The sequence below is a fragment of the Penicillium antarcticum genome, assembly GCF_028974205.1.
Source record: "Penicillium antarcticum strain IBT 31339 chromosome Unknown utg000004l_segment0_segment0, whole genome shotgun sequence".
NCBI lineage: Eukaryota > Fungi > Ascomycota > Eurotiomycetes > Eurotiales > Aspergillaceae > Penicillium > Penicillium antarcticum.
Genome location: NW_026695302.1, coordinates 870078 through 884700, shown reverse-complemented (window position 1 = coordinate 884700; position 14623 = coordinate 870078). Strand labels below are relative to the sequence as shown.

At 48.6% G+C, this 14623-nt stretch overlaps 5 protein-coding genes across 5 annotated transcripts; 1 reads left to right on the top strand and 4 right to left on the bottom strand.

Annotated features, from left to right (window-relative positions):
• Positions 1 to 43: 43 nt before the first annotated feature.
• Positions 44 to 1387, bottom strand: N7508_004304 (uncharacterized protein; the record flags this gene model as incomplete). The annotated part of the gene is made up of 1 exon (XM_058462370.1): positions 44 to 1387. One exon carries the CDS (start codon positions 1385 to 1387, stop codon positions 44 to 46), a length of 1344 nt encoding a protein of 447 aa, XP_058320995.1.
• A 1077-nt stretch (positions 1388 to 2464) lies between these two features.
• On the bottom strand, positions 2465 to 4554 carry N7508_004303 (putative MFS transporter; the record flags this gene model as incomplete). Its single annotated transcript, XM_058462369.1, has 8 exons — positions 2465 to 2713; positions 2786 to 2890; positions 2957 to 3676; positions 3743 to 3814; positions 3871 to 4162; positions 4219 to 4289; positions 4343 to 4419; positions 4479 to 4554. 8 exons carry the CDS (start codon positions 4552 to 4554, stop codon positions 2465 to 2467), a joined length of 1662 nt encoding a protein of 553 aa, XP_058320994.1.
• Positions 4555 to 6670: 2116 nt separating this feature from the next.
• On the bottom strand, positions 6671 to 8225 carry N7508_004302 (Zn(II)2Cys6 transcription factor; the record flags this gene model as incomplete). The annotated part of the gene is made up of 4 exons (XM_058462368.1): positions 6671 to 7447; positions 7507 to 7769; positions 7818 to 7901; positions 7958 to 8225. 4 exons carry the CDS (start codon positions 8223 to 8225, stop codon positions 6671 to 6673), a joined length of 1392 nt encoding a protein of 463 aa, XP_058320993.1.
• A 229-nt stretch (positions 8226 to 8454) lies between these two features.
• Positions 8455 to 10155, top strand: N7508_004301 (uncharacterized protein; the record flags this gene model as incomplete). Its single annotated transcript, XM_058462367.1, has 2 exons — positions 8455 to 8645; positions 8706 to 10155. 2 exons carry the CDS (start codon positions 8455 to 8457, stop codon positions 10153 to 10155), a joined length of 1641 nt encoding a protein of 546 aa, XP_058320992.1.
• A 378-nt stretch (positions 10156 to 10533) lies between these two features.
• Positions 10534 to 12947, bottom strand: triA (uncharacterized protein; the record flags this gene model as incomplete). The annotated part of the gene is made up of 3 exons (XM_058462366.1): positions 10534 to 10707; positions 10774 to 11217; positions 11289 to 12947. The coding sequence occupies 3 exons, from the start codon at positions 12945 to 12947 to the stop codon at positions 10534 to 10536; spliced, it is 2277 nt and encodes a 758-aa protein (XP_058320991.1).
• Positions 12948 to 14623: the final 1676 nt, after the last annotated feature.

The following is a 14623-nucleotide window of genomic DNA, read 5'->3' as shown; positions in this document are numbered from 1 at the left end:
TCTGATATATGCAGTGCACAAAACTTGAGTCTCAACGCATGCTTCAAGTCAAAGTCGCGAGACCACTGCTATCAACATTGCCATAGATCCACTGGCTAAAGTTGCTGGGAGCAGCCTGGTTGCAAGGAATGCCAGAGTTCTTCTGACCAAGGACATTAGTGCACTGGAAAATCTCGTGGTGAATGTCGGTGTTGTAGTAAGGAAGACCAAGCGAAGCATTAACGCTGGTGATGTTCACATTTTCAAAAGTGATGTTGGGGCAGGGACGCTCATCAGAGCAGTACATAGATGCAGCAATGTTGAAACGCGAGGTACCACGGATGTCTTGCCACTTCACGTCCTCGACCTGCAACTTTGAGGTGTTACAGCCCTTGTCGGTATTGGCCGAGTAAACGCACTGCGAAAGCTGAATGGGAAGTCCAACGTTCTCCATCGTGAAGTTGCGGAACGTGACGTTCTTCACGAGGCCGGTGCCACCACCACCCCAGTCGCCATTGCTGGGGGTGTAAATGCGTGTGCCTTGCCAGGTCTTGACATAAGCGCCATCCATTGCGTTCTTGATATGCACATTCTCGAAGGTGGTGTTGAGGTTGTAGTCGGGTGTTTCGGGGTATTGACCGATAGAACCGATGGTAATTCCAGTACCTCCTTCACAGTAAACGTTCTTGACGTGGAAGTTGGTAGTATTGCCCTTGGCAGCGATACAATCGTCACCCATAATAATAGTAGCATTCTCCACGAGGATCGAGTCGCTCTTCCAGGAATCAAAGCCGTCGGTGTTCATGGTGCCCCATTTGCTGTCGCTGGTGGCGTTGACAAACAAGTTGGTAAAGGTCACATTCTTGCTATCCCAGACAAAGGTAGCCCAGAACTGCGGCTGAATGACCTTCAAGCTATCGACGAAGAGGTTGGTCGAGTTGTAAAATGTAATACTCATTGGCCGTCCAGGCTGGTTCGACTCGTTTCTATTGGCGTTGTACCATTCTTGGCCCTGGCCGTTGTAGAAGCCACCCTCGCCGTAAAAGTTGACATTTGTACCACCGAAAAGCCAAGCAGTGACTTGGTCCTGCAGAACGACACTGATGGCGTGGGTCCTCCAGTATGGGATGTTGGTGGAGAAGCGCAGTTCTCCGCGGAGATGAACATCACAGTTCAACAGATTGGTTGTGTTGAGGACCGTGTTGACATGGAACAAGTTCTTAGTGAAAATGACTGTTCCATTTGTACCACAGGTATCAAATGCTTGCTGAATTGAGGGAGCATCATCAACGGCTTGCCCGCGGTGGACAAGCGATTCGGGGTACAGGGTGCATGTTGTACCTTCGTTGACGACCCAGGCCTTCACCAATGTGACCCAGAGGGCAATAAACCACAAATTTAAATTCATGGCTGATTGAGGCTTCAATGACTGCAGATTGAAGAGTTGTGTTGGGCAAATGTCCGAGATTTCAAAGGAAAAAGCCTCCTTTATAGTTCCGCATGGAATAGGAAACTTTCCCCAACCCCCACGAGAGTGACATCATATCCCCAGAATCTTCACAGGTTAAGCTAATATCCGCTTCCATAGTATGAGCAATTAACCACGATCAAACTCTGGAGAAGACGGCTATTGAATGCGAGAATTTGAATGCCGAAACCAGACCGAGTGTTGGAGTATGGGGACGCTAATTCATGCTTGACTGGCCAGGAATTGGCGTCAAGGCTTAGCTTCGGAACATTGCTTGGCTGTGACGCCACATATAGTATTGAGAGTGCTGATCTTTGTTCGTAGCATTGTATTCGCTGGTGATCGTCATTTTACGGCCCGAAAATGTATGCAGCTCGGGTGCAGGCAATTGGAGTTTCCAAAAGCAGGCAGAATTACGGTCTTCTCCGTCTTTTACACGAGCGGCATCCCACGTCCCGAAATCACATTTCGCATTATGACCAAATTCTTTGAGGCTTGGTTTATACTCCGATCCGAGACTCGCGCCGGGTCCCGAGAGATTGAACGGGGAATTATCCGTTTAGCCGGCATCTTCTATGGCTTCGTCCGTTCGATCATAACTTGCTGCCGAAAACATATGAAATTGTGTCAGAATCTCTCACACATATTGTATGTGCGTTCTTTCAGAGGAATCCTTACATTGTTCCGCCGTTGCTTGTGTTAACTTAGATCATAGAGGGTCGTCATGGTGGACCAGCCCTCATTGGCGGGGTGTTTATTCACCGGCATCTCGGCGTTTAAAGGGCTCAAATCATCGAGGTTTCCTCTCGCGAGCGCAGATCATACGACATACAATGACCGAAAATTTACAGACAAAAGTAGTTGTGCAAAGTAAAGCATACATAGAGTGCACAAGCATATAGCAAACAGGCCGCTTAAATCACAACAACTCCAAGTCCCACGTCCAATCCTACCCATATTTCCCACAAACTTCCATAAAACATCCGCAAATTAATCACCAATCACACCAGAACATGATCACCGCGGACCAGCACGCCCGTGTTTCTCAACAATACCACGGTATCGTCCCGCAAGCCCGCGACGGACGTCTTTACCCCAGATGACCATAGGTATAATGGTCAGTGTTACACCAAAGCTGATGAAGCCACATGCGATGAACATCGTCTGCAGACCGTTGCTTTGGATCCAAGGTGATATCGCAAAGGGGATCCCGATGCTAACTGCGTTACGCATAAATGCGACGGCAGTGAAGGCTTCACCGGTTATCTGGACGAATGAGACAGTTAGTCCGAATATTAGGCCTAAGAAAGCAAAATCCTTCAAATATATTTCACTTACATCTTGGTAACTGTCCATGACCAGGACAAGTGCCGCGTCACCGATACTACCCAGTCCGAAACCGAACAGGGCGCCCGCCACACTGGGATAGATCCAATGCATGCCCTACAGTTCAGATTCTATATATTAGCAAAGGTTCTGAATGTAATGAGTGGGGATGTGTAGCCTTACCCGGGAGATGGTGACACCGAACATAATCAAGCCACCCGCCATGAGGATAGCGGGAAGATGCAAGATATAAAGACGCATCTCGGGCTCGTAGTATCCCTTGTTTCTCCGCGAAAAGTAAAGGATGGACCTGTCGCCTAGAACACCACCATATACAGCACCGAAGACGTTACCGATGAATGGACCGACACTCATGAATCCTATCTGTTCGGGTGTGAAATTGTAGGGCGGCAATGGAAATGTGAGTGCTAGCACGTTGGATAGGATGGTAAGCCAGACAACGCCTGCTGCGTACTGGAGGGCGGCGAATGCAACGGCTGGGAAGATGAATACTCGAAATGGGCGGTAGAAATGAGGCCAGATGGGCTCCGGTGTGGGTGTTATAAGCGCCAGTCGCTTTGTCCATGAGCTGCATGGAATTGTTAGATCGAGGTGGTGGTGACCTGCGCTGGGCTTTGTGGCCGACTTGATTTTCTGGGCAGCTGTTGTGGTATCTCCTTTGTCTTGCTGTTTCTTTTTATGTTGTGAAGATACCTCGATTTGTTCGTTCTCCTCTTCGGTGGTACTTGTTCTTCCTGTGAAGAGAGGAACATATTTTGTCTCCTCGTATAGGAAACAGAAACATAAGAATAGCACGGCATTGAAGACACCCATGGTCTGATAGGACATCCGCCATCCTTGTCTTGTAGCTTGGGTACCGGCTGCCATGGGGGTCAAGAAACTCTGTTATGGAAAGTGTGAGAGAATACAAATTTCTGGTATACAATATACCCAAGGATAGAAACTCACACCGATCATTACACAGGTCATATACAAACCATTCATCGATCCGCGATGGTGAACAAAGAACAGGTCGGCAATCTGTACAGCGTTAGTCAGGGTTCTATCCCCAAAACTGCAAGGTACAGTCCGCTCACAGTTATCTCAGCAATGGATTCATTGGTAGCACCAGCCAAGCCTTGCAGTAGGTTCGTCACATATAGCTCGGTTATGCTATGCATTCTCGATGTCCAAAAAGATGTGATCAACATGAAAGCGGTAGAGACAATGTAAACTGGTCGTCGACCGTATTTTCTCGCGAAGGGGATGAAGAATATACACCCGGTAGCCAGGCCGACGAAATTGACTGACATGGCTCGATTCAACTCGGTGTATGTCACTTGGAGATCCACGGTCATCTGCTGCCAGAATATCGCTTGGATGGATAATCTGAGAAAAAGGAGCGTCAATTATGCATATTCACAAGGCTGCTTTGTACGACTCACGCTGTGAAGATGATGATTGTCATTGCTAGCACAATGGTAAAATTGACCGACTTTCGCATTGTGCTCCAATTCTGGATAACTTGATATCAGCCCAAAGCCCATGGTTTGGTAACTATAAGCTCACCAATGGCTCGTTGGGATCGTTTGACGGCATTGGGTCGAGCATGACAACCCGTTGGCCGTGCTCATCCGACTCATCGTCTAAGTATAGCACTCCATGTCAGTAAAATTTCACTTCAGGAGAGCCAATGGTATAGTACCTCGAATCAATTTGAACGTTCCAGGAGGGAGATCGAACTCATCCTCAGAAGAGGAAACTTGATGTATGTCCGCCATCACTTGGTTATATCAGAACAGGCCAACAACGCTTGAACCCTTTTCAATTGTCCGCAAAAATAAACACTGCAGCCTGGATATGTGGTCGAGTTATCTTGGAGGTGGTTAATTCCTGATTTATACCCAAAATTTAGTTCAACTGGGGACAAGACCAGTGCCTGCACATGATAGACACTCGATATCTCTACTCCAGCGCCACAGATACACGAATCAGCCAGGGCGATAAGCCATAGTGTATGTCGCTAGAAGCGTGTTAATCTACCCGAATTCTGCGACTGAAATGCGGAGAAGAGGATACTGAATGGACTGTGGGCTTGGATTGACGTGGGCTTGATATCGGCTCCTGAATGTTCTCCGGTGCGTCCAGTTGCCACATTGGGAATGGCGTGTGATTAGACTCATTAAGTGGATTTTGTGGTGAAGCGAATTGATTACCCCGCAAGACTGAGCCAGATAGATAATCTGTTGCTTGATACTCTCTGTGGCCTTGTGTTTCTCGGCGTATGGTTCATGGACAAGGTTGATTCGGAGTTGCACAAAGTGCTCAACTGCCGAGGGATTCATCACTATACATCACAAGCGGGAAATAACCACCTGTGATGTCTAATATTATTGCTTGATTAGAAATACTCGAAACAGTCTCATGATATGATAAAACGTGTCAATGAATGCGTCAAATTTACCACGACTTATTGCACAAAGCTTTCATGTATATTTTCCGGTCCCAATTTCCCAGAACTATATCTATACATCCATGAGAGAACTAAGCAAGCTACCGCAAATGATATAGATCAGTCTGTCGGTACATGGCTTGCCCCGAGACCACATACCGCATTGACTACCCGGATCTTGACCATAAGCGGCAGGTGGACACTACTTCGTTCTCCATCTCAAACACGAACTTCGCCTATCAAAGGTTATTACAACGCATTCTCGCCAGTACTTTCCATCTTGAGGATATCTCCAAGTACCTTGATCTCGATGCGTTTATCTTTTATCTATGAGCCTCTCAGCCTCCTTTACACTATCACATCGCCATATGGGAAGAATGTCTGCCAAAACGATGATCAAAGTTGACCTTTTTCCTATTCACAAGGGTAAGAGCTTCCCTCCGTGTACACCAAGACGTATTGCAATGGATAATAATATATGAACCATGGTACAGAAAGTTTCATACCCGCCATCGCACGAACAGTCCACCATGCATTCTCTTCCGATCCCTTGATCCGCTGGCTACGACCAAGTGCTACCCCATGGACCGAACAACCAACCGGCAGGGGTAGTTGGCAATATCGGCGTATCCAACGGATAATGTTCGACGGCGAGGTTTTTAAATCTGGTGATATTGAAGAATTGGCAAATGCATATCCCCAAAAAGGCAAAAGCAGTCTGTCAACGGATACTCCTGCAAATGTTGTGACCGCGTTGCCAGAAAAGGAACGGAAGATCTCTATGAAGAAGAATGGGGTTCTCGGTTCTGGCAGTCACGATGCTGGTGCTGTCGTTTTTCTGTTTCCTCCACCAGGAAGAGCATCGTGGTCTCTTCCGCGCATATGGCTTGTGTGCAAATTATGGTTACTGGATCATCTGATTCCAGCACATGATAGTGGTGTGCGAGAAAAGGTAGAGCAAATATTCCGAGCCACTCTGCAAGTTCTTCCTTTATGCTAATTCAATGGTCTTCAGCGTGTAGATGTATTAATGCAAAAACATGAGGAAAGTGTGAAGTTATTAGAGGCACAATTCCCAAAGCAGAAACTGTGGTATCTCGAGGTTATAGCTGTGCATCCCTCGTTGCAATGCCGGGGACTCGGTGGGGGAGTTATGAGGTGGGTCTTGGAACATATCAATAATGAGCCTGTATACCTGGAATGCACACGACAGGAAAATGTTGCGTTTTATGAGAGTTTCGGGTTCAAGGTAGCTGAAGTGGTTGAAATGTTCGAGGATGGAAGCCGTACGGATGGTGATCATGGATTCAAGCATTGGGTCATGGCTCACCCCGGGAAAGATGAGAACTAGAGGAAAGATACATACTTGAACTGTTGTTGGATGAAAGTATTGGATATCCGTTCAGACTATGCCGTAAAAGTAGCAGACCGTCTCTATAACGCCATCAAAACAAGCCCATCTCGAGTTCCTTTGAACGAGCCAGTTCATCGATATCGAGAGCAGGGTCCCCTTTTTGCCATATTTCTTCCAGCAAGTTCAGAAGGATTCGACATTGATGAGATTCTGCAAAGGTTGTACGAATAAACTGCTGCCACTCTGGCTTGCGACACAACACTTTAGCTTCCGACCCAGCCACAAACGTAGGGAAAATAGTCGCATTCTTGATGAAGACATCGTCCATTGGACGTTCAATAAATGCAAGACGCATTGCATCGAGACAAGCCATGATTCGCGTAACAAGTACGGTTGTATCTGGCGGGCACTTTACTGGCTGTCGCCAGGTCGAGATGCTAGTCTCAGCCTGGTTAGGAAGTAATGGCCTAAATCCTCTGCGAAAGGCCAGTATACCGGCTAACTGATGTGCTTCCCATAGATAACATTGCAGAAAGCTCCCTGATTCACCAGGCCAGTCCCAGAATGTCTGCTCCGTAGTCTCTGCTCCAATCCCGGCGAAGATATCCAGTAAAGTCCGCGGGATACCACTAACAGGCTCAATACCATATCTAGGTGCAGCAGGCTGACAGTAGCGACGCCAGATACCTATACGTGGACATTGGCGACCCACGGAAAAGCAAGCCAAATCCATGACCCCCATGACCTCTAATAGGTGGATTCGGAAATGTGTCGGAGCAGATGGCCGATTCGTATCATTTAAGCCGTGGCTCTGCAGGATGTTATGCATGCCTTCGAGATGCATTGTCCAAGGTAAGCCATGCATCAACTAGAACTGGTGTCAGAACTTTAAGTCAATGTCTCGCGAAGGTATTTGAGGTGACGCACGCCAATGCTACACAGCAGTAGCCCCGATGTCAACGTTCCATCAGAAAGGGTTATGCTACGGGCCAGCTCTGATCGGAATATCCCTAGCGATTTATCGAAGTACTCGCAGAATTGCGGTGTGACGGAGCTTTTCAGTGCAAGTTGAAAAGCAATGCAGATCGAATACAATGCGCTGGATTCTTGACAGAGTTGCGGAAGACGGTCATGCAACATACTGTCTTTTGCTGTCGTCGAATGGAGGGCGTTGATGCCATCATTCATGACTGATCGCTGTCAGTAGAATTTACCTCTGTCCCATCAGTAACACTCACATTTGTGAAACAGAACCTCATCTGCGACGACCAGCTCATCGTCCTGAGGACTGAACTGTTCCAAATTATGACTTTCATCAGGTCCTATCCATTCATCAACACAAAAAATCAATTTCGTCAGTTGCGAAGCCACGACTGACCAGAAACATTCCCCAATCCCTCCGCCTTGCGCTTCCTCAAATCCCTCTGCCGACCCCTCGGCCTACTCGGGGCAGAACCCTTGATGGGCGTATCAGCACCAGTAAGATGGCCGCGCGAGGCAATCCCACTGCCCCAACGCAGCCGAACCTCGTAGCCCTCGCACGCGACCCCGCGCTCAGCACAGTTCTGACAGTTTGGGCGCGCGTTATCGCAACGACGACGCCGCCGCTTACATGTCCAGCAGCCTTGGTATGAGCGGGTCGACATGCCGGATTGAGAGTGAGTCAGAGGTAGGGGCGATGGGGAGAGGCCGAGGTTTTATTTGAATTGCGGGGAATTGGGAAGATCACGGCGATATTGGCAACCGCGTCCGACTGCCCGATTGGGACTGATATCTAACGGTTATCAATTGTCTCAATCTTGAGGTTTTGGATATATTCAGTATTGTTCCTTTTCTTGTTATTGGAAGCTAACGTTGCTTTTTCTGTTTCTCCCAATGTCGTTCCAGTCACCTATATCTAAATGTACTGCTTTCATCCCGGGTCTGGGGACAGTAGAAGGTTTCCAATTCGCCAATGGCGTACAACAATTCTGCGGAATCCCATACGCACATCTTCCAAAACGCTGGTCACGATCAGTTCTGAGGACATTATGGGACAATGGTCACCACGATGGCACAAAGCTAGGGTAACAGCACTAATAGCCTCAAAATTGAGTATTTTTGCTGATCTGACGTTTACCATGCAGGAATGATTGCCCAAGTCCCATGATCGAAGGCGATGATGCCGACACTCTTGTCCCAGTCCCACCGGCTGCACATTTCCCAGCCTCGCAGATTGTTGACGAACTATCCGGTCTGGTCATGAACATTGTGATTCCACATGCTGCGAGGCAAGACAATAAACCACTTCCCGTGTTGGTCTATGTTCACGGTGGATCACTACTATACGGCGGTGCAAATCTACCAATTTTCGACGCAGTCAATCTCGTTTCACATAGTATAACAATCGGGATACCGATTATCTGTATCAACTTCAATTACCGCGTCGGCATTGGCGGTTTCCTCGCTGGGAAGGTAATTGCCCGAGAATTGGAACAAGACGGATATGCAGGAAGTGGCAATTTCGGTTTCACTGACCAGCACGTCGCATTCGACTGGGTACAAAGGTACATTGGGTCCCTAGGAGGTGATATACAGAATGTTACAGCAGTGGGAGAATCAGCTGGCGGCATCTCAATCAGTAACCAGCTGCTTGCTGCAACGCCACCGATCTTTCATCGGGCTGTGTGCATGTCTGGTCTCTCATCTGCTATTCCTGCATTCACGATGGAACAACATGATCGTTTCTTTGAGGATGTTTGTCGGTATTTCCACATTGATCCTGCTTGTCAAGATGCATTGGACAAGCTACGTGCTATCCCGCAACAGGAAATTGCAAATGCGACGCCTGCTATTCAAGGCGTGCCATCTGGGACCGGAAATCCTTGTCTCGATGGCTGGTTTTATCGTTCGGGCGTTGATCCGCGACGGATTCATGCGCCACCCTCTTGGTTGAAGGGGTATATGATCGGGGATACATACCATGAAGGTGTCATCTTCCATATTAACCTGCTTGAAGAGAGTTATGCATCCATACAGCATGTCATGAAGACACATATCAAGGATGGCATGTACGCTGATGAGATCCTGTCTGCGTATGGTATCAACGAAGACCTAGCACACGATACACTGCTTGAGCGCGTGGAACACATGTGCGGTGATGCCATTTTCAAAATCCCCAATTATGTTATGGCGCAGGAATGTATGCGTCAACGGGTGGTGGAGGATATCCTGTTCCTGTACCATTTCGATCAGCGATCTCGAATTAAGAATGGTTTTGAGGGAACGGCATATCATGCATATGAGTTACTTTATCTGTTCGGTAATCTGGCCAATGAGATGAATGACGGGGAGAAGACGATGACGAGGGAGTTTGCGTCTGCTTGGATTCGGTTTGTGAATGGGGTTGAACCTTGGGCGAGGGAGCGGTGGATGGTTTGGGGGCCTGGTAATCGGATGGGGATCAAGAGTGAGGCTGAGGATGAAGATGTTAGGGAGTATACGAGAATGGAAAGGGTGCTGCAGCTTGGGAGTGGCGAGGCTTGGATGCAGTGGGTTGCTGCTGTTGATGCACTTGTAAATGGACGGAAGTTCTGACAGTGGCATGCACTGTTATAAAGTGTATATAGAAGGATCAGTTGAGTATGAGAGCTTGTTCAACGGGCAGAGGTTATTAATTTCATATATCTACTCTTGAATGTGCACCGTAAGTCTCTTGCTGGAAGACAATGACAACGACTCAAGCCCATTTGGGCCATAAATGTAATCAATTGAAGATCGTACCAAGTGTGAATAACTCAGGGAAGTAAACCAGCACAAAGAACCCACAGACCTCGTCTAATGTACTGCATGCTTTTTACCCAGTGAACAATGCGAAAGCCATATCTGCAATAGAAAGAGAAGAAAAAGAACAACATGCAAAATCCCGGAGGGGAAGACCTGATCGACAGGTATTACAAAATACAAGCAACCTCGTCAAGGTGGCACAGCTCGAGCTAACAGGCGGATATTATCCACAAAGCCCTTCACAAGGTCCTCATACTGGTTCTTCGGGTCGCCTGCCATGGCAAGCTGACCCTGGCGACGGATTTCAGCGGCAGAGACTTCAACCTCGAGCTCGTGCTCGAACTCATTCTTGCCTGGCTGTTGCTATTGTCGGTCAGAAGACTGTTTTCGGGGCTTCGGAGTAACACAGGAAGTTTGGGGGGGACTCACCTCGGACTTTGCTACTTGGGTCAGATCCACCTGATATGCCAGATGGCTGTAGCTCATGCGATCTTTGTTGCGCTCGCCTCGTCCAGCAACATCAACAGCCGTGAGGGTGCTGACGTCGCCGGGGTATTCCATTTCGAGGTTGACACTGACACGCCAATCAACAGTGGTGCGTGGACTGCATACATCGATGTCGGCAACTCGACATTTGACAATTTTGGCGAGAACTTCTCCTGTGCGTTGGTCGGTGGTCACCCGAACTTTGGGCTTGTGCCGAGGATTCAAATTTTGTCGGATTATTGGTGGTAGGTCAGATGCTTGAACCTCATAAAAAGTATCACGCTCTTTCTTGTGCGCATAGGAGAGGGGAATTCTAGTCGGGTTTTGTTGTGGCATTGACGCTTTGACTGTCTCGTTGAGGAAATTATTCATGGCGCGATGTTGTTCCTGTAAGTCACGGTTAGCACTCAGGTTCTTCTGCTGCTCATGGCTGAAAATTCAGGTGGACATAAACTTACGACAGTCATTGTACTCTCAAAGGATGTCCGGAACCGCCCGCTCTCCCGGTTGATCACGCTCTCTGTTAGGATGGGGAGGTTCACCCTGTCTCTGCTGTCCATATCGATAATATGACCCAGTTTTGCCTCAACCTCAATAATGGCGCCTTGACCAGCAGCTGCCGAGCCTGCGGGTCCTGCGTTTACATCAGTTCTCAACACCACATGTTTGAACAAGAAATCGCAAAGAGTCTTGGTGACTTCCTCGTGTGGAATGAAACCAGTGATAGATGGCTCCCAAGGTCCCAGTGAGCCTGCTGACTTCGATGGCGGGGCCTGCACAGGCGTTGGCCCGTTGGTACTCGGCGAAGCCACGGTAGGCGCTCGAGTGACCCGCGCAGAAGGTGTGGCAGCCATTGTGGAAGAGGATCGTCTGCGGGCTGCCCAAGTCTCTTGTTGTGTTGGACGTTCGTGCTTCGGAATTGGAGGGCGGGGATGAGGAATAGGAGGGCATTTGCCCCTGGTACGAACCGATCTCTGAGCGTAGATTGGAGGCTCATTGTATCTTCTTCTCTTTTGCTTCGGCTGTTGAGGCTCTACTTGAGGCGCATTGTCAATTTCCATCGTCAGAGGATGCACACCGCCGCGCGGACCTGAGGGTGAACTGTTGCCCTGGCTGCTCGGTGCAGTGGGAGAGGTAAACAAATCCGATCCCGCGGAGATGGGCTTTGGTGCTGTCGGGCTATCGACTAGCTTTCTATCTTCGGATGAACGAGTTGGACCACTTGCTGCTGGTTCTGAAGTTCCGGCGATACTGTTGTGGCGGGTGGATTGCGGACTGGCGCTGTCAATTGGCTCTCGCTTGAAGCCGACTGAAGGAGGATGAATTGGCTCAGATGGGCGAGGGCTGTGCCCTGATAAATGTCTCTGAGCCCCAGGTGACTGTGTTTGAACGTGGTCTCGTGCTTGAAATTCGAGCGCACCTCTCGGGCTGGATAGGGGGTTGCGCGAGTCGTGACCGGAGGATGGCGGGCGGACAGTTGATGGCGATTGGCGGGATGCAAAGGTAGGAGGAGGGCCAAGAGGGGTGCCGGGAACGGATCGATGAGCAGAAGGTGAAAAGTGTTGTGATGGGACAGCGTCTGACGCAGCGGGCGGGCTGTCTCTAGGGCGGAAGGGTTCAGTGGGGGGCCCGGGGGTGGTCACAACCGATTGCAGAGAGTGAGAGCGTTGTTGGGCGAAATATGACTGCTGATCTGGTTGCTGTGATCCTGCGCTCATAGGCTGTGGTGTGTAAGGCGAGGCTAACGGGCCACTTGGGTGTTGGGGGTGTGTTGGGTATCCCGACGCGCCAAACTGGTCACGCGTTGCTGAACCGTAGGGTGTCGAGATGTGTGCGGGACTTTGACCACGCTGAGCTTGCACAGCTGTGTTTACCCCTGGGCCGTGATATTGCTGATATGGCGACTGAGCGGCTGTGTAGGGTGAAGTTTGGTTTGGGGGAGCGTGTGATGGTTGCAAAGGGTGTTGGGGTGGATGGGCAGAATATTCCGAGTAAGAAGCAGATTTCTTTGTGCGCTTTGGGGGGGCTTGGGCGGAGATGGGCGAGCTGGTCGAGTTGTTGGGGGGTGGAGGATTGGAGGCGCCGGCGTCGCTGTTCATGATCGTGCGCAAATCCATCGTGACAGCACCCACTTCGGGATCACCGCACTAGCACTATAATCAAAAATCACACGCGACAGGCGATCGCAACATTCAGACCTCGCGAGACGTCGGGAGCAGGGAGGGACAATGAGCGTGGATGAACAACGAGGAAGGGAGAAGTTCTCGAACTGCGGAATCGCGCGAATCAGGGAGAGAGGATCATCGCCGCTTTAGGGAATTAGGTATAGAAAGGTCTACTGCGCGTGTTTGAGCAGGTCAATATGAAGCTTCTAGGATTCTGTAGATGCTTGTACAGTTCTACGTTGGAGCTCTAAATGTCCAGCAAAGCTGTCAAAAGTGGAAAACTAGAGCTTTTGAAGCATGATGCATTCGGATAGCTTGATATCATGACACCACCAATACAGGAAATTGTCTGCCTGGTGGCCTTTGAACTACGCAAAATAGCTCGAGCAAACGTCTCTCAACAAACCTACTTATCAAAATATCTAAATGTCTTCATCGAAAGACGTTCGAAAAGGCCAGGTGGGATTGTTCGTCAATCACGTGGTATAGAATTACTCAGCCCACGCTATTCCCAATCCAGTCGGTATCGCCATAGTACGCTAAGCCTTTTCCAGAACTATATCTTGAACCAAGACCTCACGTCAAGAGCTTCTCTTTCATCCATCGCCCTACGCTAATCAAGTAAATCTACTTGTCTTGGCAGATTTTTCTGTACTTCAGGTAGTCTCTTAAAGATTATTTTTGGTGGGCTGCGAGGTCACAAGAATGCGAATGCATGGTTGCTGCGCCGGCGGCTGTGGAGGCCGGTTGGGCTATTGGACATCAACTGAGTTGCTCAAGACGGTACAAAAAACCTGAAATATGGGGTTTCTTCCACAAGGTGACCTCAAACCACTATGGTATGTTTTGACGCAAACAGAGGGAAGCGCTTGAATCTGCTCAACAAATCCCGGTGAGTCTCAACGAATTCATCCATGCAGAAAGAGGGTTGTGATCATATTTGGTTTAGAACGCTTTAATTTAATGGAAAATCATTATAATAAACTCTAAATTCATTTGAGCTTGTTTAGTGTATTCAGAACAAATCACCTACAAAACCAAAGAAACTCTGGCAGATGGTCTGGCAGCAAAAGCATCATTGAAAGAAACAATACTTTCGGCCCGCCAACAGCATGTGCATAGGAAAGTTCTATTGTAAGGTTCACCAGAGTGTTCAAAAGACAATATAGTCTTGTACAGATAGTCTTCTGTATAAGACTTGAACGTTGCACACCTGGATTTTCTGAAACGTCCAATGTCGGGAAAGGTACTTTCTGAACCTCCTCTGCCCAGCTTCCTATATTGCGCCTTTTCTCAAAGCCTAGTGGGGTGTTCTTTTGAGTATATTATGTCTCAGATCTGACCCGACGGTATGGTATAAATCGATCGACATATATCGTCGTCAAAACATCACGTTTGATACGGGGAAGGTAGAATTTGAACAAAATAACCCACCCCTTCCCCCTCCCTCACTTTTCATGAGGCCAAAGGTTCTAAGGGCTTTGTGATATTCCCAGTACTCCAGATATTAACCGGCATCTGTCAACGATGGCTGTTGCCCGGACCCGCTCGTCAACAAGAATATTCTAGGGTATAAGATTACCGTGAGTAAAAATAAACTCGCGGTCCTCAGTAAGTCTGTGCTTTGC